The 26,343-nt window shown below is 34.8% G+C and overlaps 1 protein-coding gene and 2 pseudogenes across 1 annotated transcript; all 3 read left to right on the top strand.

The window, feature by feature from the left end:
- The first annotated feature begins 1,117 nt into the window (after positions 1-1,117).
- Positions 1,118-19,446, top strand: LOC120130992 (annotated as a pseudogene).
- Positions 19,447-19,771: 325 nt separating this feature from the next.
- Positions 19,772-20,200, top strand: LOC120130991. The gene has a single exon (XM_039148119.1). The coding sequence runs from the start codon at positions 19,772-19,774 to the stop codon at positions 20,198-20,200; it is 429 nt and encodes a 142-aa protein (XP_039004050.1).
- Positions 20,201-20,812: 612 nt separating this feature from the next.
- LOC120131058 lies at positions 20,813-21,713 on the top strand (annotated as a pseudogene).
- The last annotated feature ends 4,630 nt before the right edge of the window (positions 21,714-26,343 follow it).

Here is a 26,343-nt window from a genome sequence, read left to right as displayed (position 1 = left end):
CTCTTTCAGATGTGGGTATACCGATTGGACTCTGTAGAATGATAATGAATTGCGACACGACTCCCATAACTCAAATTTTATGGAATGGAAGCAAAACAGAAGAATTTACGCAGTCCAGAGGGATCCGCCAAGGGGACTCGTTATCTCCTAATTTATTCGTCCTCTACATGGAACGACTGTCACAAACTATACAACATAAGGTGGAAGTTGGAGATTGGAAGCCGATTAAGCTCGTCAGAGATGGTCCTCAACTCTCGCATCTATTTTTCGCAGATGATCTGATTTTATTTGCGGAGGCAACAACGGAACAGCTTAATGTTATCCAAAAGGTGCTTAAATATTTCTGTGAGAGCTCGGGTCATAAAGTCAATTTAGCCAAGACAAATATTTGTTTCTCTAAGAATGCAATCAAAAATATTAGAACGAGCATCAGCACCGGTTTCCAGTACACACTCGTTGATGATCTTAGGAAATATTTGGGGATACCATTCTTACACAGCTGTGCTACAAAAGCAACTTACCATTATATCGTTCAGCGGGTCCAAGATAGACTTTCCGAATGGAAGGCACGACATATTTCTCTAGCTGGACGAGTTATTCTAGCTAAATCGGTATTGTCAGCCTTACAAATGTATGCCAGGCAATCTTGCTACCTACCTAAAGGGACTTGTAACGACATTGAAAAAATTATCCGACGTTTCATTTGGTGTAGCTCGGTCGAAAAGCAGAAAACATATCTGGTGAAGTGGAAAGAGGTATGTAAACCACTGATGGAGGAAGGGTTAGGAATCAAACAATTGCAACATCAAAATGAAGCTTTTATTATGAAAGTTGCCTTTCTCCTCATTTATGACACAACTCAATTATGGGCTTGTGTGCTGAGCTCCAAATATAAGATTGATATTGTTCTAGAACATATTAATCGCACAGGTTGTTTGCATCTGTGGTCAGGATTGAATTTGGTTTGGGAAGAGGTACGCAAGGGTGTCTGTTGGAGACTTAGAAATGGCTCGGTTGTTGATTTTGGAATAATACATGGATTGAAGAACTCGCCCCTTTAAAGGAGTTTTACTCTGGCTCAATAGTTGGATATAATAACAAAATAAAGGTGCATGATATGGTTGATATTTACGGAAGCTGGGATTGGAATTATCTAAATGGGGTACTGCCCAAGGAGATTTTTCCTTACATTGCTGCTATCAAACCACCAGTGGACAATGGAGGATTTGATATCCCGATCTGGAATTGGGACAAACAAAAGCGTTTCACAGTTAAGAGCACTTATAAACAACGAGTAGGTCCTCTAATGGAGAATGAAAACGGTTTAGACTGGCACCAAATCATGAACTACCGTGGTTCTCTTAGTGTAAAGATGTGTCTATGGTTACTGGCTCCGAATAAGCTTCTATCAAATAATGAGCGTTATAGGGGACACGTGACGATGGTTAGCCATTGTGTTGTATGTGGTGTTATGGTTGAGTCGAACTTACACATTGTTCGGGACTGTGTGGCCGCTCGAAGTGTTTGAAATGGTTTAATTAAAACAAACTTTCTGGAAGAATTCTATAGTCTGTCGCTAGAAGATTGGATTGAAAAGATTTATCTCGACCTCAACACTTCCCTCTTAACGCCGCTGACTGGGACCTCTTATTTGGCTCGGTTATTTGGCGTTTATGGAACCGTCAAAATCGAATTTTATTTGATAAAATCATGTTTTTATAGACATCATTATAGTGCAAAGCAAGCAGATCCAATCAGAAGCACTAAATGACATCGCTAATCGCTCGATTTGTGAAGCTTGAAGAGAAAGCAATGTAAATCGGTCTCTCTCTTGGCAATGCCCCTGAAGGATGGTGTAAAATTAATTCGGATGGTGCTCGCTGCAACATAGATGGGTTTTCGACCTGCGGAGGTGTAATTCGAGACCATGAAGGAATATGGATCGTGGGATATTCCAAAATCATTGGAAAGTGTTCGATTATTGATGCAGAACTTTGGGGCATTTTTGAAGGATTATTGATTGCTTGGATTTGGGATTGAACTCCATCATTATGGAAACAGAGAGCAAGGAAGCTCTTATTGAAATTATAGGTAGATCGGGATCGAGGAATACATCTTCAATGACTCCCTTTATTACAGACTTGAGTAGTAGATGCTGGAGTTTGAAGTTCATCTTTGTATCTAGGGAGAGGAATAAGGTAGAGGATAATATGGCAAGACTAGCACGGTCACAACCGGCAGGATTATAGATTTTTCAAACAACCTCGATGGAAGCGTTCGTTCAAAATAAAATAGTCCAGGAGGATATGCGTGAAGCCCTAATACAAAATAGAGGCAACTAGCTCTTTTGCTTATTTCTTATTTCATTAAAAAAAAACCCTCATTTACTGATCATTTTTCTCCAATCAAAATCAAAACCTTCTCCATCAGAATTTTCAAAGTCCCTGCAGATTGACTCTTCTTCTGTTTACTACACTATTTAATTACTTCTTTATGAGATTAAGGATAATTATTTGATAGTACATAAGCTTGTCAATAGACTGATGAAATTTGATAATAGCTTCTTTTGGATGGTTTTTCTTTTATAAGAAGTCTCGCCCCCTATTTTTCACACAAAAAATAATCTTATTTCGCAGTTCCTTTCAGCTACAATATTATTTAGGTGGAGTTTCAATAGTTAAATAGCTCCCACCCTTCTTTCATTAACATCCATTTTCTTTGGTAAAAAGTCAACAATTGCACCACTTTTCTCCCAAAGATGTAAAAAGAGTGTAACATTTGTCGGTAGCACCAAAATTTCTGATTCATCAGCCAAAAGGCGCTCAAGAAACTACCTGCCTAGCCTTTGGAATGATGATGATCTTCAGTTGTTGACAAGCAAATATAAGGTATGCCAATCACTATTAGTGTTAGATTTGGCTTAAAATTAAGTTGGCAAGTCAGAAATTTCATCTTGGTTGGTGGCCAAACTTTGAACATGGGAATTTCATATTTGGTGGCTAACTTTTACACATTGGAAAATTCTTTGGTAGGTGGTCAACTTATTTTTCATGTTTAATCCCTAAAATATTATGTTATTTATAAGTTTAGTCCTTAAAACTCAACTATAAATAGGCCTAAGTATTTCATTAGACATCATCCCAAAAACAAGTTCTCTCTTCCTCTTGTATTCTTTATTCTCCCACTTTGGGAATTGTAAAGAGTTCCATTTGTTGTAATATTGACAATATAGTTAATTTATCATCCGGTGTGGTGCCCGAGGAGTAGACGATATTCTCATCGAACCTCGTAAAATTGGTGTGTTCTCTTCTTTATTGTTTTTTATTCGATTTTTCCATTGTGTTTCAATATCCAATAGCTTGACAGATTTATCCGCAGTGCAACCTTTGGTGGTTTTGATCTTGACATTTTAGGTCAATTTTGAAACTACGTTCGTGTGGGAAATAACCCGATTTTCCCAACAATTGGCATCAGAGCTTCGGTTGAGGTTATCTTGGTGGTTCCGTTGCTGAAAAGATACAGTTCGTGCTATTGAATATTTTTCGTTGGAATTAAAATACCAAAATACGGATCAGTTGAGACATCAAGCTCTTCATTCGGACCAGTGAGGAGGAGGATGTCAAATACAAATTTCTCAGTGGAGTTGTTCGATGGATCCGATCATTTTGGCATGTGGTAAGGCGAGGTGTTAGATGGTTTATTCCAACAAGGTCTAGACATCACCATTGAGGAAGAAAAACCCAAATATATGGAGGAGAAAGAATGGGGAACAATAAATTGTTTGGCGTGCAGCACGGTCCGATCTTGTCTTTCCAAGGAGCAGAAGTATGGCTACAAGAACGAGACTTCTGCAAGTAAGATGTGAAAAGCATTGGAGGAAAAATTCCTAAAGAAAAGTTCTCAGAATCGTCTCCACATGAAGAAAAGATTGTTCAAATTTGATTATCAACCAGGCACCAATATGAATGAACACATCACTGCGTTCAATGAGCTAGTGATAGACTTATTGGGTATGGATGAAACCTTTAAAGATGAAGATTTGGCCTTGATGTTGTTGTCATCTCTTCCAGAAAAATTTGAGCACCTTGAGACAACGTTACTTCATGGTAAGGATAATGTTACCCTTAAAGATATAACTGCTACTTTGTATAGTTATGAGCTCAATAAGAAAACCAAGAAGAAGAGAAAGTACAAAGCAGCGGAGGCCATTGTGGCAAGTGGTCGCTTGAAAAGTCAAAAGCCAAAGTGGAGAGGGAGATCAAAGTCGAAGTCCAGACTAGGAAAAGATGAATGTGCCTTTTGTCATGAGAAAGGCCATTGGAAGAAAGATTGTCCGAAGGTGAAGAAGAAAGGAAAAGCTGCTCCAGGTGCATGTGTTGCAGAGCATGATGCAAATAACTCTGACATATCATTGGTTACTTCATCAACAACATTCCATTCAGATGAATGGATATTAGATTCGGGTTGCACCTATCATATGTCCCCTAATCGGGAGTGGTTCTCCGATTTAGTAGAACTAAATGCAAGAGTTGTTTATATGGGAAATGTCAATTCCTGTAAAACTGTTGGGATAAGTTCAATTCGATTGAAGAATCAAGATGGATCAACCAGAGTTCTGACGGATGTCCGATACGTGCCCAGTTTGAAGAAAAATCTCATCTCGTTGGGAGCATTGGAATCCAAAGGCTCAATAGTAACTATGAAAGATGGAGTTTTAAAAGTCACATATGGCGCACTTGTGATGATGAAGGACATCAGGAAAAATAATTTGTATTACTATCAAGGTAGTACAATTATTGGACCAGTTGTAGTAGCTTCCGGAGGTGACGATTTGGACGCAACCCAGTTGTGGCATATGCGGTTGGGACATGCTGGAGAGAAATCCTTGCAAATTCTGGCAAAGAAATAATTGTTGAAAGGTGCAAAGACTTGCAAATTGAACTTTTGCGAGCATTGTGTTCTGGGAAAGCAGAAGAGAGTGAAGTTTGGCACCACTATACATAATACAAAAGGTATTGTGGATTATATTCACTCATATGTATGGGGTCCTTCAAAGACATCGTCTTTAGGAGGAAACCATTATTTTGTAACTTTTGTAGATGACTTTTCCAGAAGAGTTTGTGTTGAGTTAATCGATCGACGGAATCGGCCAAGAGGGGGGTGAATTGGCAATTAAAAATTTCGTGGAAGCTTTTGCAGAAAATTAAAAGTAATTGCACAGCGATTTACAGTGGTTCGACTTTCTCAAACAAAGTCTACGTCCACTACCTTAGCTATCCGCACTAAGGATTTTCCAACAAATTCACTAATTTGTTCTTTCTTTTGAGGCCAAAGAGATAACCTTACAAAATCCCTCAAGAGTATACCCCAACTCTTGAGAACACTCTTTTTCCCAAAGAGAATATTACAAATTTGCAAACTTACAAGAAAACCTCACAAGGTAAGATGTTTGCACAATTCTAGAACAAAGAAAAGAATACTCAAAGATAAATACAATTGAGTACAAAAGTGTTCTTGAAAGCAAATGAATATTGGATGAAAAATAGGCTTGAAATGCTCAAACTTGAGGTTTGATGCTTTCTCTTTGATTCTCTCTTGATTCTAGTTGCTTGATGTTTCTTATTGTTTCTTCTTGTTGATCAATGGCTTCAAAACTTGTTTAAATACTCCTTGAATCAATTCTGAACATTGGTGATAATTAGTGGAGTCAATAGATCCGTTTAAGTGTGAAAACAATTAATTTTTCTAGGTGGAGCATCTCATGCATCGATGCATGATCAAGGATGCATAGATGCATTCGTGTAAAATTCAAATATTTTGACCGTTGGAACACTTGATGCATTGGTGCACCAAGTGTGCATCGATGCATGAAATGTATTCGATGTTTGAAAAATAGCCTGGTGCATCGATGCATGGCTTGTGCATCGATGCATCAAATGCATTCGATGTTTTGAAAATATTCAGAGTGCATCGATGCATGGAGAGTGCATCGGTGCATGGAATGCATTTGATGTTCAATTAATTCATCGATGCATCGATGCATGGACTGGTGCATCGGTGCATGCCTTTGAATAATTGATTTAAGGCTTGTTTTTGATTCAAAATACTTTGTGAAAATTGTTTCAAAAATAGTTTAAGTACAAATCACAATTTTACACATTTAGTAAGGATTAAAATTGATCTTGAAAAACTTGGAGTAATAATTTGATATTCGGTTAATTGAATCGAATATAAATTTGTAAAATCATTTGTAAAATCTTAAAATTCATTTAACTTAATTTGTTATATCGAAATATCAAAAATGTTTTCAACAATCTCCCCCTTTTTGATATAACAAAACATTTGAGTAATTTTAAGATTTGTTTAAGAAATTATTTTTGAAATCGATTTTGAAAAACTTACTCCCCCTTACTATAGCACATCTTAAATTTTCTCCCCCTTTTTGTTAAATCAAAAAGACTCTATAAAAACGTTTTAAACAAGAATTTTGAAAAATATTAGCCAATTGATTTATTAATAATAGGCTGCTAAGATCACAATCAAAAGAGAGATTAGCCATTAGTTTTCATAAACAATATTCATAATAAAATGTGAAATGGCATAATTTGGTCATAAATTTCTAATGATGCAAAATTAATAAACAGAAAGCGTTAAAATGTCAAACCAAATATAAGTTCAAGCATCCTCAAACAAACATCCAACAACTAAGAAAATCCAAGTTTTAAGAACAAGAAAGCATGGCAAGTAAGTCTACTCCATCGGAGGATCGGGAGGAGGAGGATAATGAGCTCGAACTTCAAGAGTCAGAGCATCCATACGATCATGCATCTCCCTCTGAAACTCAGAAATCGTAGACTCAATGGAGGCAAAACGTAGATCAAACGACTCTAGAAAAGATCGGAAATAAGGTGGCGTTTGATCATCTTGCCGAGCTGGTACTTCCTCGTCAATATCTCTCATAAGCCTTTGAAGCTCTGGATCATCATCAGCGTCAGGAGCTAGAGGAGGAGGAGGAGCACGAGAAGAACTAGGAACAGCTCGTGAAGAACTAGCTCCCGGGGTTTACTTACCGGGTCGAAAAGACCATAGTCCGGTGTTCTCATCCAATTTCCAATCCGATTTCTTTAAGGATGTGATATTGATTGGGTTTTGGAGCGGGATAGGATTGTCAAGGGAGACATCTAGGCCGAGTTTGATAAACAAATTGCTTAGTAGACAACCATAAGGTAGGGTTTCTACATGCTTTGAGGGAATGATGTTTATGATATCGACAAGCGCGCTAAAGACAATATGTGGAAAATTGATTTTCTTTTTGTTCTTTATACAGTGCATCCACCATAAGTCTGTAGTACGTAGTGTGGAGTATCGACCTGCGGATGGTCTAAACCACCAAGAGATCATTAAGTGAAGAAATCGATCGTGGTGAGACCTAAAGGTACTGACACTAGCATTAGGGAGATATGGATATTCCACATCTTCCTTCTCATTAAATAAACCCTCGTCATCTAAACCAAAATGAGATGCGATAGATTCAGAAGTAATAGTGATATATTGTCCTAAAAGATAGGATCTAATCACTATAGTACCGCACTGAGTTGTGTTCTGAATACAAACCGCATTGGAATAAAAGATGCGGACAAGTTGGTGAAAGACGATAGGTTGAAGAGAAAAGAGTTTATCAAACTTCCATCGGCGAAGAATTGAGAGGTATTCAAATTCAAGTTTTATCATAGCTTGTAGAGAAGGAATACGCTCTTCCCTAATACGATAGGATTGGAAGGAGTTCATGTACCTAGAGTACAATTCATCCCTACGGTTTTCAGGCATGTTAAAACAAGTACTAATGAGGGATGAAGGAATATTGGATGGATTTTGAGGTCTAGGAGCGAGAGGACGGTTTTGGTGAGACCGACTCGAGAATGACCTAGGGCGTTTGGGATTAGACATGGTTAGGGAAATCGGAAAAGAAATATCACCTGCAATTTTAAAACACATGTATGCACAACAATTAATCCCAAAACTCAAATGAGTCCTCAATAATTCAAGGTTCTCTAACAAAGTCCTAATGGGCAAAGTTTTGAAAACTATTTAAAATTAATGTCATAATACGCATAGTTTTCATGAAAACAACGCAATTGAATCAGTAATTTTCGATTTTTTTTTTAAATTCGAAATTTCAAAAACAATTTTGAAAGATTATGCGTTTTTGATGAAATTCATTGTAGAAACTAGTTTAGAATCATCATATAGCCAATGCCCGATAATTATTTCAAACTAGTCCTAAGTTCAAAATTTAATGAAATAGAGTTTTTGTGAAAATACCTTGAAAAATTCGGATTGAGGGGAATGAGGAGATGTTTTGCACGATTTAATGAGTGTAGCAGGTTTGTAGGATGAAAATCTTGAAGAATCCGATGTTTTCCCGAAGATTATGAGCAAAAATAGAGATTTTGGAGAGAGAGTGGTCGAATAGCCGTATGTTTTAGTGTTTAGGGTTTGAGAAAAATGAAGAAGATGAGGATTTTAAACCTAAAACCCGACGGATGCATCGGTGCATGGTATTATGCATCGATGCATATTCAAAGGGATGCATCGATGCATTGTTAAATGCATCGGTGCATAAAGCACAAAAATGTCAAAAATCCGTTTTAAACACTTAAAATGCTAAATAAATAGGCTCTAGTGGTGTTGGCAACTCATATATCAAAAATTAATTATGTTCAATCAATTAAATTAATCTTTAAACATTATTTGAACATAAAATTAATTTTCACTAAGAATCATAAACTCCCCCTAACTAATAGCAAGAATGCAATCAAAAATTATTATTATAAGCATTTTTCAGTATTTATTAAAAGTGCTAAATTATTTTAAACATTAAGTGAAGATAGGTCAGTTAAACCTAATTCTCTTCTAAGTGTCCAAAACCTGTCCTTGTCTAAGGGTTTTGTAAAGATATCCGCTAATTGATGCAAAGTATCAACATATTCTAGAACTACATCTTCCTTAGTGACATGGTCTCTAATGAAGTGATGTCTTATTTCAATGTGCTTAGTTCTAGAATGTTGGATGGGATTTTTAGTGAGACAAATAGCACTAGTATTGTCACACTTGATAGGAATGGTACCTACTTCAATTCCATAATCAAAAAGTTGTTGTTTCATCCATAAAAATTGTGCACAACAACTACCGGCTGAAATGTATTCCGCTTCAGTGGTAGATAATGCAACACAATTTTGTTTCTTTGAAAACCAAGAAATCAGCATATTTCCAAGGAATTGGCAAGTACCGGAGGTGCTTTTCCTATCTAATTTACATCCTCCATAATCCGCATCAGAAAAGGCATGCAAGCTAAAGCTAGAGTCTCTAGGATACCAAAGTCCTAAACTAGGAGTGTCCTTAAGGTATCTAAAGATTCTCTTAACAGCTAGTAAATGTGATTCCTTAGGACATGATTGAAACCTAGCACACAAGCAAACACTAAACATAATATCCGGTCTACTTGCGGTTAGATAAGCAATGAGCCAATCATGGATCTATATAATTTAACATCCACACATTTACCTCCTTCATCTAAGTCAAGCTTTGTAGAAGAGCTCATTGGAGTGTCATGAGGTTTCCCATTTTCCAGTCCAAACTTCTTGAGCATATCTTTGACGTACTTAGCTTGATTAATGAAGATGCCATCTTTTCTTTGCTTGATTTGGAGTCCCAAGAAAAATGAGAGCTCCCCCATCATGCTCATCTCAAACTCACTTTGCATTAGCTTAGAAAATTCTTGGCAAAGAACATCATTAGTAGAACCAAATATTATATCATCAACATAAATTTGAACTACTAATAAATCTTTACCTTTATGCTTTAAAAACAATGTAGTTTCAACCTTTCCTTTTGAAAAACCTTTTTCAATTAAAAAATTTGACAATCTTTCATACCAAGCTCTAGGAGCTTGTTTTAAACCATAAAGAGCTTTTGTCAATTTAAGAACATGATCTGGAAATTTTGAATCTTCAAAACCTGGAGGTTGTTCCACATACACTTCTTCTTTTATAAAACCATTTAAAATGCACTTTTAACATCCATTTGATATAATTTAAATTCATGAAAACATGCAAATGCTAATAGCATTCTAATTGCTTCCATTCTAGCTACGGGAGCGTATGTTTCATCATAGTCTATGCCCTCTTCTTGAGTATACCCTTGAGCAACAAGTCTAGCCTTGTTTCTCACTATATTACCACTCTCATCAAGCTTATTCCTAAATACCCATCTAGTACCTACAGTAGATTTATTACTAGGCCTTTCAACTAATGTTCATACTCTACTTCTCTCAAATTGATTTAACTCTTCTTGCATAGCCATAATCCAATGTTCATCATTTAATGCTTCTTTAATATTCTTAGGCTCTATGCATGAGATAAATGCAACATAATTACAAATATTTCTAAGAGAAGATCGAGTTGTTACCCCTTTTGATGGATCACCATAATTTCACCATCCTTGACATAGTTGTACTCTCTTGGATAAGATACTTCCCTTTCTTCAATGGTTGGATTCTCAAGGATCATGAGTTCCTCATTTTTCGTTTCTTCCTTGATGATGGTTCTCCAAGTTCATGTCTAACGTCATTTGTATTTATAACACTACATCATCATTCACACAAGAATCTTCCTCGGAAGGGGATTATCATCGAAAACAACATGTATAGACTCTTCTACAACTAAAGTTCTTTTATTAAATACACGATAGGCTTTAGAATTTAAGGATAACCCAGAAAAATTCCTTCATCACTTTTAGCATCAAATTTGCCAAGGTTTCTTTACGTTGTTTAAAATAAAACATTTACATCCAAAAGGATGAACATAACTAATGTTAGGCTTTTTATTTTTGAAAATTTCATATGGAGTTTTCTTTAAAATTGGCCTAATCATTATTCGATTTACAATATAACAAGCGGTATTTGTGGCTTCCGGCCAAAAATATTTTGGCAAATTATTTTCAAAGCTGGTTCTAGCCATTTCTTCTAAAGTTCGATTTTTCCTCTCAACAACTCCATTTGTTGAGGGGTTCTAGGTGCTGAAAAATTATGACTAATACCATTAGAATTACAAAATTCAATAAATCCAAGATTTTCAATTCAGTGCCATGATCACTCCTAACACTAGTTATAGAGTAACCTTTTCATTTTGGATTATTTTTGAAATGTGATGAACTGTTCTAATGCTTCATCTTTAGTACATAAAAATAGAACTCAAGTATATCTAGAATAGTCATCTACCAGACAATGCATATGTTTTCCACCCAAGCTAGTAGTCCTAGTTGGCCCAAAAAGATCTACATGGATCATTGTAATACTCTTAGTTGATACGTCATTAATGGATTAAAAGAAACCGCTTTTGTTTTCCTTTAGCACAAGCATCACATTTTTCATTATCAAATTTACTAGCATGTCCTAGTCTCCTATGCCATAACCAACTATCATTTCATCTTTAGCAACTAGGCATAAATTAGTCATATCAATAGAGTCTAATGCACCATGTAAATGTTTCCTATTTTATGACCAAAAGCATAATCCGATTAGATGCAATGTCAATGACTTACAACCATTAATTCAAACAAGACATTGAATCCCTTATCGCATAATTGACTAATACTCAAGAGATTATGCTTTAATCCATTCATATATAAAACATTATGCAATGTTGATTATCAAAATTAAGAGCATATGCATAAAGTTTTACAAATATGTTATGCATTAAAGATTGATATCGATTTAGAGAGATATCATTAAAACTTTGAAATTACTGCATAAACATTAGAACAAATTTAAGGTCAAAAATCAAATTGTTTGAAAATTGATATCAATGGTTTAAAATGAATATCAATTACGTTAAAATTTTGACCAAGTTTTATTATGATGAACTAAAATTCTAAAAAAAATAAATATAACTTTAAAATGTTCATCATAACCATATTTTCAACATATATGAGAATAAAACAATTATGCAAAATCAAAAATTATTCAACATTTAAAACCTCATGTATGCACAAACTAAATGAGCAACCAAATAAAATAATAACATTAAGTTTAGAGGTTACCCATTCCTTTTTCATGTGTGGCTAGAGCATCTTGAATATCATCATCTTCATCACCATTGCTCCCACACATCTACAAGAGACATTTAAGTGTATTTTGGTATCCAAATTGCTTGGATCCTTGAACAGTTTCAATGCCTCTTGTTCCTTTTGGAACCCATACTTGTCTAATTTTAAATCATTTTCCTTTCTTTAAAGGACAAGTATGTTCCTTATGACCATGATAATGACAATGTGAGCATATTGTCATTATTGAACTAGATGAATTATTTAAATGATCTCTTTTTTTCTTTGTTAAACATTCAAGCTTAACTTCTAAATCGAAAATTTCCTTTTCCATACTTTCAAATTTTATCTTTGAAAGCTCTAAATTCTTCTTTGAAATTTCATTTTGTTTTTCAAAATCCATTTTAGTTTCTAGAAGAAGTTTGTTTAATTTGAAAATTTCTTTTTCAAAGTTTTCCGATTTTATTTTTGAAAGCTCTAACTCCTTTTTCAACATTTCATTTTTATTTTCCAAGTCCTTTTTAGCTTTCAAAATAAGATCATTTTTAGTAATAAACATCATAAGCATCTTGTAACTCACTAAAAGATTTGAATTTAATATATTTGAGTTAGAAGATACATTTGGCTCTGTGAGAGCTAATAGAGACATCACTTTTATTGGTTCTTCTTTTTCCTTGTCTCCATATATCTCCTCAAGCTTATCCCACATTTCCTTGGCACTTGAACAAGAAGAAACTCCTTTATATACATTAGGATCAATTGCACAACACAACATTGCATAGCCTTGTGTTTTGTTGAGCTTCCTTCCGTTCTTGATTACTCCACTTCTTTACCTTCTTCGTAGGAAAAGAATATCCGTTCTCGATTATCATCCAAGCTTCCATATCATGTGCTTGAATAAACATCATCATGAACCTCTTCCAACGACGATAATTTGTTCCATTGAAGTGTGGAGGCACGCCAATTGGTCTGGATTCTTCCATGGAGAATGAACCGGAAGTGGACGCCATATTTATCGATTTAACTCTTCCCGGATCTACTTAAGAGTTGATTAAACCTTCAAATGAGTTAGGCTCTGATACCAATTGTTTAAAAATTTCGTGGAAGCTTTTGCAGAAAATTAAAAGTAATTGCACAGCGATTTACAGTGGTTCGACTTTCTCAAACAAGTCTACGTCCACTACCTTAGCTATCCACACTAAGGATTTTCCAACAATTCACTAATTTGTTCTTTCTTTGAGGCCAAAGAGATAACCTTACAAAATACCTCAAGAGTATACCCCAACTCTTGAGAACACTCTTTTTCCCAAGAGAAGATTACAAATTTGCAAACTTACAAGAACCTCACAAGGTAAGATGTTTGCACAATTCTAGAACAAAGAAAAGAACACTCAAAGATAATACAATTGAGTACAAAAGTGTTCTTGAAAGCAAATGAATATTGGATGAAAAATAGCTTGAAATGCTCAAACTTGAGGTTTGATGCTTCTCTTTGATTCTCTCTTGATTCTAGTTGCTTGATGTTTCTTATTGTTTCTTCTTGTTGATCAATGGCTTCAAAACTTGTTTAAATACTCCTTGAATCAATTCTGAACGTTGGTGATAATTAGTGGAGTCAATAGAGCCGTTTAAGTGTGAAAACAATTAATTTTTCTAGGTGGAGCGTCTCTCATCGATGCATCAAGGATGCATCAGTGCATTCGTGTAAAATTCAAATATTTTGACCGTTGGAACACTTGATGCATCGGTGCACCAAGTGTTCATCAATGCATGAAATGCATTCGATGTTTGAAAAATAGCCTGGTGCATCGATGCATGGCTTGTGCATCGATGCATCAAATGCATTCGATGTTTTGAAAATATTCAGAGTGCATCGGTGCATGGAATGCATTCGATGTTCAATTAATTCATCGATGCATCGATGCATGGACTGATGCATCGGTGCATGCCTTTGAATAATTGATTAAGGCTTGTTTTTGGTTCAAAATCTTTGTGAAAATGTTTCAAAAATAGTTTAAGTACAAATCACAATTTTACACATTTAGTAAGGATTAAAATTGATCTTGAAAAACTTGGAGCAATAATTTGATATTCAGTTAATTGAATCGAATATAAATTTGTAAAATCTTAAAATTCATTTAACTTAATTTGCTATATCGAAATATCAAAAATGTTTTCAACAGTTTGGGTGTATCTGATGAAGTCTAAAGATGAAGTGCTTTGAATTTTCCTAAAATGGAAAAATATGATTGAGAACCAGACTGGTAGAAAGATCAAACGTCTTAGGACGGACAATGGAGGGGAATATAAAAGTGACCTATTCTTTGATGTTTGCCATGAGTATGGTATTGTTCGACACTTCACTATTAGAAATACACCACAACAGAATGGGGTGGCAGAGAGTATGAATCGAATATTATTGGAGAAAGTTCGATGTATGTTGTCTAATGCTGGGGTTAGGCAAGGCATTTTGGGCTGAGGCTGTGACATATGCTGGCCATCTCATCAATCGTTTGCCGTCATCAACGATATGAGGAAAAATACCATTGGAGGTATGGTCTGGAAAACCTGCTACTGATTATGATTCCTTACATATATTTGGATCCACTGCCTATTATCATGTGAAGGAATTCAAACTTGATCCGAGATCAAAGAAGGCTCTCTTTATGGGAATAACTCATGGAGTGAAGGGATTCCGCATTTGGTTTTAGACACCAAGAAGATAATTTGTAGCAGAGATGTTACATTTGATGAATCTGCCCTAGTAAAGAAGGTAACAAATGAAGCTGTCCAGACAAGTAGTACTCCGCAGCAGGTGGAGCATACTCCAAAACAGGTGGAGTTTCAGTAGACGATGATCCCAGAAGTTGATGCAATTGATTCTTCAACTCCAATAGAAGAATCAGGAGATGAAGAAGTTCAAACCCAAGAACCATTAGAGACATCAAAACCACTTGCAGTTATAAGGCCAATGAGAGAAATTCGTAGACCTTCTCGATTTGTTGATATGGTGGCCTATGCTCTTCCAGTTGTTGATGATGATATCCCTATCACTTACCAAAAAGCAATAAAAAGCTTGGAAAGTGATAAGTGGAAAAGTGCCATGGATGAAGAAATGCAATCTCTCCAAAAGGACAACACTTGGAAACTGGCTCAATTACCGAAAGGTAAAAGAGCAATTGGATACAAGTGGGTATTTTCAAAGAAAGATGGATCTCATAGCAAGAAAGATGTTCGCTACAAGGCACGGTTGGTAGCTAAAGGCTACGCTCAAAAGGAGGGAATTGACTATAATGAAGTATTTTCCCCAGTTGTGAAGCATTCCTCCATTAGAATATTGTTGGCCTTGGTAGCACAGTTGAATTTGGAGCTAGCTCAACTTGATGTAAAGACGGCTTTCTTGCACGGTGATTTAGAAGATGAGATCTATATGACTCAACCAGAATGATACAAAGATGGTGGTTGTGAGAAATGGGTTTGTAAGCTGAACAAATCGCTATATGGATTGAAGCAATCTCTGAGGCAGTGGTACAAGCGATTTGATAGCTTTATGAGGAGGCAAAAATACACTAGAAAGCAAATATGATCAATGTGTGTATTTGCAAAAGCTCAAAGATAGATCTTTCATTTATCTTCTCTTGTACGTTGACGATATGTTGATCGCTTCGAAGAGTCAAATAGAGATAAACAAATTAAAGGCTCAGTTGAATCAAGAGTTTGAGATGAAAGATCTAGGTGAGGCCAAGAAGATTCTTGGTATGGAGATAAGCAGAGATAGACAGAGAGGGAAGCTTTGTTTAACACAGAAGCAGTATCTGAGAAATGTATTACAATGTTTTGGCATGAATGAAAATACCAAACATGTACGTATCTCACTGGCTTCTCATTTGAAACTTAGTTATCAATTATCTCCAAAAACTAACGAAGAACGAGAGTATATGGCAAAAGTTCCATATGCTAATGCAGTTGGGAGCTTGATGTATGCAATGGTGTGTACGCGTCCTGATATTTCACAAGCAGTTGGAGTTGTGAGCAGGTATATGCATGATCTTGGAGAAGGACATTGACAAGCTGTGAAATAGATTCTACGGTGTCTCCAACAAACCGTGGATGTTGGTTTAGTTTTTGAACAGGATGAAGCACTTGGTCAGTGTGTGGTTGGATATGCTGATTCCCGATTATGCTGGTGATTTGGATAAGCGTCGATCAACTATTGGGTATTTGTTTACTCTTGCTAAAGCCCCAATAAGTTGGAAGTCTACATTACAATCTACGGTGGCCTTGTCTACTACAGAGGCAGAATACATGGTAGTTTCAGAGGCTGTAAAGGAAGCAATTTGGCTTAACGGGTTGATGGAAGACTTGAGAGTTGTTCAAAGTCACATTAGTCTCTATTGTGACAGTCAGAGCTCTATTCACTTAGCAAAAAATCAAGTCTACCATTCAAGGACTAAGCATATCGACGTGAGATATCACTTTGTGCGAGAGATCTTTGAAGAAGGAAAGATTCTACTTCAGATGCGACATCAGAAAATCCTGCAGATATGATTACCAAGGTGGTAACAGTAATCAAGTTCAATAATTGTTTGAACTTGATTAACATCCTGAAAGTATGAACACCTTCGGGTGTGTGGCGCTTGTGAACACAATTAGAGGCACTACAAATTTGGGGAGTTGAAGAAGTTGAGTAGGCTTGGTAATTTCAAGCCAAGGTGGAGATTTGTTAGATTTGGCTTGAAATTAAGTTGGCAAGTTGGAAATTTCATCTTGGTTGGTGGCCAAACTTTGAACATGAGAATTTCATATTTGGTGGCTAACTTTTACACATTGGAAAATTCTTTGGTAGGTGACCAACTTATTTTTCATGTTTAATCTCTAAAATATTAGGTTATTTATAAGTTTAGTCCTTAAAACTCAACTATAAATAGGCTTAAGTATTTCATTAGAAATCATCCCAAAAACAAGTTCTCTCTTCCTCTTGTATTCTTCATTCTCCCACTTTGGGAATTCTAAAAGAATTCCATTTGTTGTAATATTGGCAATATAGTGAAGTTATCATCTAGTGTGGTACCCGAGGAGTAGACGATATTCTCGTCGAACGTCGTAAAATTGGTGTGTTCTCTCCTTTATTGTTTTTTATTCGGTTTTTCCATTGTGTTTCAATATCCAATAGTTTGACAGATTTATCCGCTGTGCAACCTTTGGTGGTTTTGATCTTGACATTTTAGGTCAATTTTAAAACTACGTTTGTGTGGGAAATAACCCGATTTTCCCAACAGTTAGTAGCTTAGTAAATTTTGTCACTGATTAAACTATTCAATTTTCAGGGAGATGAGTATGTAATGCAAGTAGAAGAGCCGAAAGGAAAAGCGAAGATGATGCTAAACTATGTGGAAGGTGATGAGACATTGCATCAACTCGAGATGATCGACAACCTGCTCAGGCTTGGAGTGGCTTATCATTTTCATGCTGAGATTCACAACATTTTAGGGAATATCTACAAGAACAGCGACAACAATCATATGAAAAAAGATAATTTATATGCAACTTCTTTGAAATTTAGGCTCCTCAGGGAACATGGATATCATTCTTCTCCCTTACTAATTAATGATTTTTGTAATTTAGAGTGAAAATATAAATGAAATTCTTGTCTGGGGCGTTTGTGATAACTGGTTTTGGTCGACTGCAGAAGTTTTTGACAGTTTTAGGGACAAGACAGGCAATTTTTGACAGTTTTAGGGACAAGACAGGCAATTTCAGGGCATCTCTATGTAATGATATCAAGGCAATGCTGAGCTTGTATGAAGCTTCATACCACAGTTTCGAAGGAGAAGGCATCATGGAGGAAGCTTGGCATTCCACGTCTAAACATGTCAATAAGGTTGATTGTGTCGATCCGATTCTGGCCTTACAAGTCAGCCATGCCCTGGAGCTTCCGCTACGCTGGAGAATGCCAAGGTTGGAAGCAAGTTGGTACATGGATATATATGAAGGAAGAGCCAACTTCAACCCACTGCATTAAACCTAGCGAAGTTGGACTTCAACGTTTCACAAGGCCTGCACCAAGAAGAACTCAAAGATTTGTCAAGGTACACCACCTATAGACCAGGACATATCAACTTAACAAGATGCCTTTTAAAACATCAAGCTAATTTAGTTTTCATGTCCTTCAACTGGCCCGCAAATCAAGCTGGTGGAATCACACTGGTCTTGGGGAGAAGTTGAGCTTTACCTGGAATAGATTGGTAAAATCCTTCTTGTGGGCAGTGGGGATGGCTTTCGAGCCTCGGTTTGGAAGCTTTCGGAAAGTTGTTACAAAGGCCATTGCACTTATCACGGTCATAGATGATGTTTACGACGTCTACGGTACAGTGAATGAACTCGAGCTATTCACCGATGCCATCGGGGAGGTTGGTAGAAATTTATTCTGGCATCTCTACCATTGACCTTTGGAGAGGATTTAATGACTTGTTTCTCCTATTTACATGATTCAGGTGGGACATTAAGGCAATGAAAAAACATCCAGAATATATGAAGATCTGCTTCCTTGTACTTTACAACACAGTTAATGAGATGGCTTTTGACATTATCAAGAAGCAAGGTCATGATGTTGTGTTGAATCTTAAAAATGCAGTAATGTTATCTTCTCCACGATAAATTTCATACAATTTAAAGAAAATCCATAAATTTTCATAAATAAGAACGCTTCTGCTCTGCTTATGGCTTCAGTGGGTTGATTTACTGAGAGCCTACTTGTTGGAGGCAAGATGGTACCAAAGTGGATACACACCAAGTTTTGAAGAGTACATGAACCAAAAGGAATTAGAAGGAATTAGAATTCCTGTAGTGACACTTAATTCAAGTCTATTTGTAACAAATCAAATAAACCAGAAGGAATTAGAATTCCTTGAAAGCTACCCTGAGTTATTATATTGGTCATCGGTGATTTTTCACTTCAAGATGATTAAGGAACGTCATCGGTAAGATCCCTGTTTTTAGACAGACGAGCTTTGAATTCTATGGACTGATCACATTTCACTTGTAATTCAGGAGGAACTAAAGAGAGGTGATGTTGCCAAATCTATCCAATGTTACATGCATGAACATGGAGTCTCGGACGAGGGTGCACGTCAACATATTAAGAATCTAATGAGAGAGGCATGGAAGAAGATAAATGTGCAACGAGGTGCTGCTTGCCAGTTATCCAACACTGTCACGGGAACCATGGTGTATCTGGTGAGGAGTGCCCATTGTTTTTATCAACATGGAGATGGACATGGTTATCAAAACCACGAGACCAAACCTCACGCCATGTCGTTGCTTTTTGATCCTATACCTATGTAGAATTGATTTTGACCAACTGTTCGGAGAGAATATGACATAGTCAAAATGTCCTATTTTGAGTGTTGTCCTCTGTTCTAAAAAAGCTTTCTTTGAATGAATGATGCTTTCCCTTCAAATCAAAGAGCGTTAGATTTACAAAAGGTTTAACCAATTCTCAAGCAAACCCTTTCCTTTAAGAAGGGAATCCATTAAAATCCCTTGATTTCAATGCAAGTCACTTCTTTATTCCGTCAAACACTATATCTTAATGTTTCCAGTTTGAGTTCAATTCCCAAGTCATATTCTTTTCCCCCATCAAACACGAACCTTCCTTTACCTCAAGACCATGCCTCTCGAGACAAGCAAGCCTGATGGCCAGTCCACCGGTGAAGGTGATAAACACAGATACTTGAACAAAGAAATCAAAGACATGGTGTCTTCCATAACTCGCCGCCTTGAAGGTGGTGGCGCTGATGATGATGGTGCCGGAATTATCAAACTCGCCGGGACCAATGTCGGGGCCACAATGAGAAGCGAGATGGACGAGGAATCCGATCACCGGTATGGGATTTCGGTTGGAGATGAGGGTGATGCACCGAGTACATATGTGAACAGCAATTTCCAAGCAGTTAACAATTCAATCATGTTGGGCAGCAGCTATAATGCGAATGATCCAGGCGTCCATTTGGATATCTCAGATGTCGTCGAACACCAAGGCAAGAAGGCAGCAGATAAGCCCAGAAGGAGGGGAAAGGAAAAGAGAGCGCAGATCTGAACATTCCAATCAAGTTTATTCTGAATATTTTCTTAGTCAATATAGTAGCATAAAATAAATCTGTGTTGCTTTACTATACTCGAGACTACGTTTGCATGAGAGCATGTAAAAGGTGAAGCCTTAGTTTGATAATGGCGTGTTTATTTTAGTATTGTTTCAATAAATTAGTTTGGCAAATCTCACTAATCATAAGGTTAATTTACATTCTAGATCAGTCGTATAATCTTTTGATTTAATTAAAGGGTAAACTACTCCAATGGTCACTAATGTTTGGGTAAGTTTTCGTTTTCACTACTGATGTTTCAAAAGTCACAAATCGATCACTACCGTTATCGTTTGTTACAAATTGGTCACTCGCCGTTAACAAGCGTGACGGAAAACACACGTGGACGGTTAACAGCCATTAACAGGCTTATCTGGATGGTATAATTACACAAATAATCCCTGTTATTTATGTATTCTTTCAATTTAATCCTAGTTTTAATAAATTAAAATATATTCTTATACAAAATAATTAATGTGATTTTAATTCAAGTAGAAGCAACAAAATTTCTAATCCTTTCTCCATTATCTATATTTCTGTTTGATGTTCTTTTCCTTCATCAGCTTCACCCTATTTAATGGCTTCTGCAGTTAAACCCATCTTCGTCTTCCTTCTATTCATTTCATTCCATTTCTCAGCATTCTCATCGAAACCCAAGGACCCAACGCCATCGACTTGGCCTCTTCAATTCCACTCCGTTCTCTTCATGAACAACAGCGGCACTCTCCAGAAAGTTGATCTCTGGTACGACTAACCTAATGGTCACAATTTCAACATTATCCAGAACCATCTCGGTAAGCTCACTTACGACCTGGAATGGGACAACGACACTTCCTTTATCTACACCAAAAAAGAATGCAGAGTTTTGCACTTCGATGTCGGTGTTCTCCGCCCGAATTGGCTCGATAAAGCTAATTACTTAGGCCAACAACATAAAGATGGGTTCCTTTGCAATGTGTGGGAGAAAGTCGACTTCATTTGGTACTATGAAGATGTCATCACTAAGCGACCTGTTTACTGGGCATTTTACACTGGTATTAGTTCAACGACTTCCCTTGATTCTATTTAAATTGTTTTTTTAAAGCGTATTTTTAAACAATTTAAAGTTCATTCATTTGATTGTTTGTGAGAAACATTGAAAACTTTTATGGAGAGTGCAGGGTACACTGCTCATGTAATGACATTTGAAGTGGGAGTTGTTCTTGAGGATTCTGAATGGCAGGCTCCTGTTTACTGTTTCAAGGAAGATGAAGAAAAGAGGAAACAAGCTGTGATTGGATCTTTGGGAATGATCAGTCGTCTCCTTGTGAAGCTGATGAGAGGGGTTTCCAGTGCCTCCATGGCGCTATGATTATTGTTTTTTCATACTAGGAATAAATTTTCTGGGATTTCTACGTTTTCTTTGCCCTCGATTGATCCTTGGTTGTTTCCTCAGTTTGATTAACAAATGTTTTCTTTTTCTTGTTGAAATTTATGAGTGTAAATTAACCTAAACTTCAATGAATTTTTTGCTAATTAAGTTAAATAAACGATAATGAACAAAATTTATAAGAATTAAAAATAAATATATTTTAATTTATTAAAACTAGGATCAAATTGAAAGAATATATAAATAATATGGACTATTTGTGTAATTATACAATCCAGGTATGACTGTTAACTTTCCACGTGTGTTTTCGTCACGTTTGTTAACGGCGAGTGACCAATTTATAACAAACGATAACGGTAATGACTGATTTGTGACTTTTAAAACATCAGTAGTGAACAAAAATTTACTCAAACATTAGTGACCATTGGAGTAGTTTACCCTTAATTAAATTACATCATCAACTTTTATTATTAATAAAATAAATTATTTATACTAACACAAATACAATTAAATAATTCTAACAAAAAAAAAATTGATATTTTTTCTTAAGATATCTTGTACATATCATCGTCAAATAACATTGAATGGAATTTTTTTTTTTTGGATTTATACAAAATTTAGATTTTTTCCCCTTGAATTTATTTAAAATAAATGTTTGAGAAGACTATAATAAAACATTTTTCAAACTATCAATTAAACATATTTAATGATGATACGTGAAAATATGTTAAGTAAAAGTGTTAGTTTTGAGAATTATTTAATTGTGTTAGTATCGTTGACTTAATTTATTAATAATAAAGGTTGAATGATGCACTTTGATTAAATTAAGGGTTAACTACATGAAAAATCACTTATTTTTGTTTTATCCATTTTGGTCACTGATTTCAAAAAACATAAGATATGATCACTTTCGTTTTTATTTAATTAAGGCGTGGTCATCACGGGTTAACTGCGGTTAACAATTAACACGATGTGTGGTGTGATAGTTAGTATATTCACACATTTAGTCCCTGTTATTTATATATTCTCTCAATTTAGTCACACTTTTAAACAAATTTTAACATAAAATATATATTTTTAAATGAAAATAAAAAATATTTTTAAGTAAAATATTCTCGCAATTTGTTTTCCTTTGTTTTCTTTCAACCAAAAGGTGACACATGTTACTCTTTGATTGGTGAAAATAAATATATTACATTAAAATAAAGTTAATCCTTTAATAGAACGGTGACACTTGGCTTTAGGGGTGATCAAAATTTAACTCGACTCAAAGAACCAATTTTTTCGACTCGAATCTTGAAAACTTAACTCAAATTAACTTCGAGTTGTAATTTCATAAAATCGACTAAAAAAATCAAGTTCAAACCGAGTTATAATACACAACTCAAATAACTCAAAAATTTTAGTATTAGTAGATTGATTTTTCAAGTTTGAGTTGAGTCCCTCGACTCTGTATCATAAATGTATATCACATATGAAAAAAATATGAAGAAATACACATGTATTGTATATGGTTATTAAAGGTCATTTAAATTGGAATCAGATAATATCATAATAATATCAATATTTATAATTAAATTTAAACAAAAACTCAAGAATTTGACTCGACTTCACTCTAAAAAATTTCAAGTCAAGTTTGAGTTGTAAAATAGGACTCGTTAACTCAAATAACTTGCATTTTTTACTCTACTCGACTTGATCAAATGTTGACATCTATGTGGCATGACATGTGGCATCATTCGATTGGATGATTAAATTTATTTTAATTTATTAAAAGTATGAATAACTTGAGAGAATGTGTAAAATAGAGGGACCAAATGTGTGATTTTATCAAAATATTTAACTGTTGTTAACGACAGTTAACTCGTGGTGACCACATCTTAATTAAATTAAAAAAAAGTGACCATATTTTATGTTTTTTTAAATCAGTGATCAAAAGTGGATAAAACATATTTTCCATGTAGTTAACCCTTAAATTAAAGGTGTGTGATATTAAATTAAGTGATTTAGTATATAAATTATTCTCCTCATAATTGATAACTAATAATGTGAAAATATTTATTAGATCATTATAGAGATTGGTTTAAAATGGGATTTAATTTAAAAGTAATAAAACCAATAAATAAGAATAAATTTTAATACAATTAATATGCATTGTTTAAATAATATTATAACATTAACATTTTCATTTACATAACCATTAAAACTTCAAAAATATCACTTCTACTATACAATAAATTGCGTTTATTTTATATAAATGTTAATTATATTAAAAATTTTCATAAATATATGATTTTTTTTACCGAAGCAGTTAATTTTATTAAAAGAGAAAGATATTCAGATTTACAATGAAAATTTACAATTATAATCATAAATTAAGTATATAATTAGAACATTTTCCTAAAATTATTGACATAAAATTTGCAAGTTATGATCACATACGGACCATTTAAGAAAAGATTTAAAAAATATAACCAAAATTCGAATAAGGATATATACAAACAGATTTAATCGTATCAATAAACTTACCACAAAAGGAGATCAAACTATTGAAAGACCACCGGCAAAACAACAAATTAGAGTTGAGCGACGTGAAAAAAAAAACTATCCACGATCATAAATCAAGTATTTGAATACAATCTGATGGTCCAAAGTAGGGAAGATTAACATGATGACAGATACACACCATCTTGATCAGTCGTGACGATGTCAAATAATCATTAAGAAATATAAATGAAAAAAAAACGACTAAACAACAGAAAATGTGTCAAAAGACAGAAAAATATGTCATTAAGACATATTTATTGAAAATTAAAACCAAGAAGAAAATAAAAAAATCGATATAAAAAATAAAAGGACAATAAAAAATATCGACAATCAATAACCAACATCAAAATTGGTGTTGATGTCGATCAACAAAGATGAACAAGAAGTAAAGCATAAATATATAATCTAGATTAATATGTTAAATAATAAATAGATTACTTTTAGTGGATTTATAATAGAAAGACGTATCAAGTAATTTTCACCTAATTAATAATATATATAACATTTGCTAATAATTAGGAGGCTTAATATCAAAAATAATTTATCAAACTATATCGTTATTCTCGAATAGGTGCCTAAACTAATTTTTAACTCATTCAGGTATCTAACGTTACAAACGTTACTCATTTAAGTGTCCGGTCTATAATAGATATTATAAAACCCTGGTAAGTGACACATGTCACAATCTTATAATTTTAAAATTTTCTTTTTCTTAAAAAATAAAATTATTATTTAAAAAAACCCATGTGCATCTCCCCTCCTCTCCCTCCCCCACCCCCCTCGTGATTTCAGTTTCATGGCCAAACGACTGACCAAATGGCCAAGGGGCCAGCTATTACAGTCAAATAAACGATCAATTACTACGATTAATCAAAGAGATTTAAGGGATTGTGTATTTTGGATTTTATGGTTGGGTATTTTGGATTTTATGAATTGAGTATTTTGAGTTTTGAGATGATAGCTAGGGTTATGACCGATCAATGGATGTTGACAACTATGGGTGGCTGATCGTCGACGGATAGGTGGTCGGAGATGACCAGTTTAAGTAAAGGGACTAGAATAAGAAATTTAGGGAGTTTGGGTTTTTTTTAATATTTTAGAAAAAAAGTTGGGGTTTTAAAAAATAAAATATTTTTAAGTTTTTTTAAATAAATTTCCAAAATTATCAAATTGTGACATGTGTCACTTAGCAGGGTTTTATAACGTACGCCGAGGCACATAAATGTGTAATGTTTATAATATTAATCACCTGGATGAGACAAAAAATAATTTAAACACCAATTTGAGAATAATTGTATAGTTTGTATACTTATTTTTGTGTTAAGCTTAATTAGTAATTATCTAAAAGAAACTCATATAGCTGACCTACTTTGAAAAATCAAAATTATATATTTCCAATCACTTTTATATCTTTAGGCTTAATTAGAATATAAATGTCTAAACTATAAAGGTTTTTTTTCAAATAGGTTCTCAAACTTTTTTTTTTATTCATCCATGTGCCTAACGTCACAAATTTTACCACTTTAGGTGTCTCGAACGTAACGTCCGTTATAAAACTCGGTTAAGTGACATGCTTCACATTTTAGTAATTTTGGAAATTTTATTTTTTAAAAAATAAAAATATTATTATATTTTAAAAAATAATCATAATTTCTCTTAAATTATAAAAAGCCCCAAATCCCTAAAAATCCTAAATCATTAACCCTAAGCCATCGATGTCATCCTTTCTGGCCACAACCTTTGCCGCTGATGTCGTCTTTTCTATCTTGCTAGTTAGACATCATCATCCTTGTTGTCGATTGGCCGTTGGGATTGCGTGGGGTCACGATTTGTAGTATTGGGGTTTGTCGAGGTACACACGTCGATTCGCTCTAGTTCCAGTGGCTTTTCATGGAATTATCAATCATCGGGTGAAGGTTAATCGACGACAAAGGGCGGCAGGCGGCATTAGTTTAGGGTCGAAATTGGGGTTTTTCAAAGTTTTAAGTTTTTTTTAGTTTTTCAAAAAAATGGTTGTTTAATACAACAATATTTTAATTTTAAATAAATTTTTTAAATTACCAAAACACATTTCCTTTAATGGATGAATTTAATGACTATTATGACCGAAACACCTAAAGTGGTAAGGGGTCACGTTTGTAATATTAGGCACCTAGATGAATCGAAAAAAAATTTGGACACCTA

Source organism: Hibiscus syriacus, unplaced genomic scaffold (assembly GCF_006381635.1).
Source record: "Hibiscus syriacus cultivar Baekdansim isolate YM2019G1 unplaced genomic scaffold, ASM638163v2 tig00110548_pilon, whole genome shotgun sequence".
In the NCBI taxonomy this organism is placed as follows: Eukaryota; Viridiplantae; Streptophyta; class Magnoliopsida; order Malvales; family Malvaceae; genus Hibiscus; species Hibiscus syriacus.
Note: the sequence above shows the minus strand (reverse complement) of the source record. Positions and strands in the feature narration are given on the sequence as shown.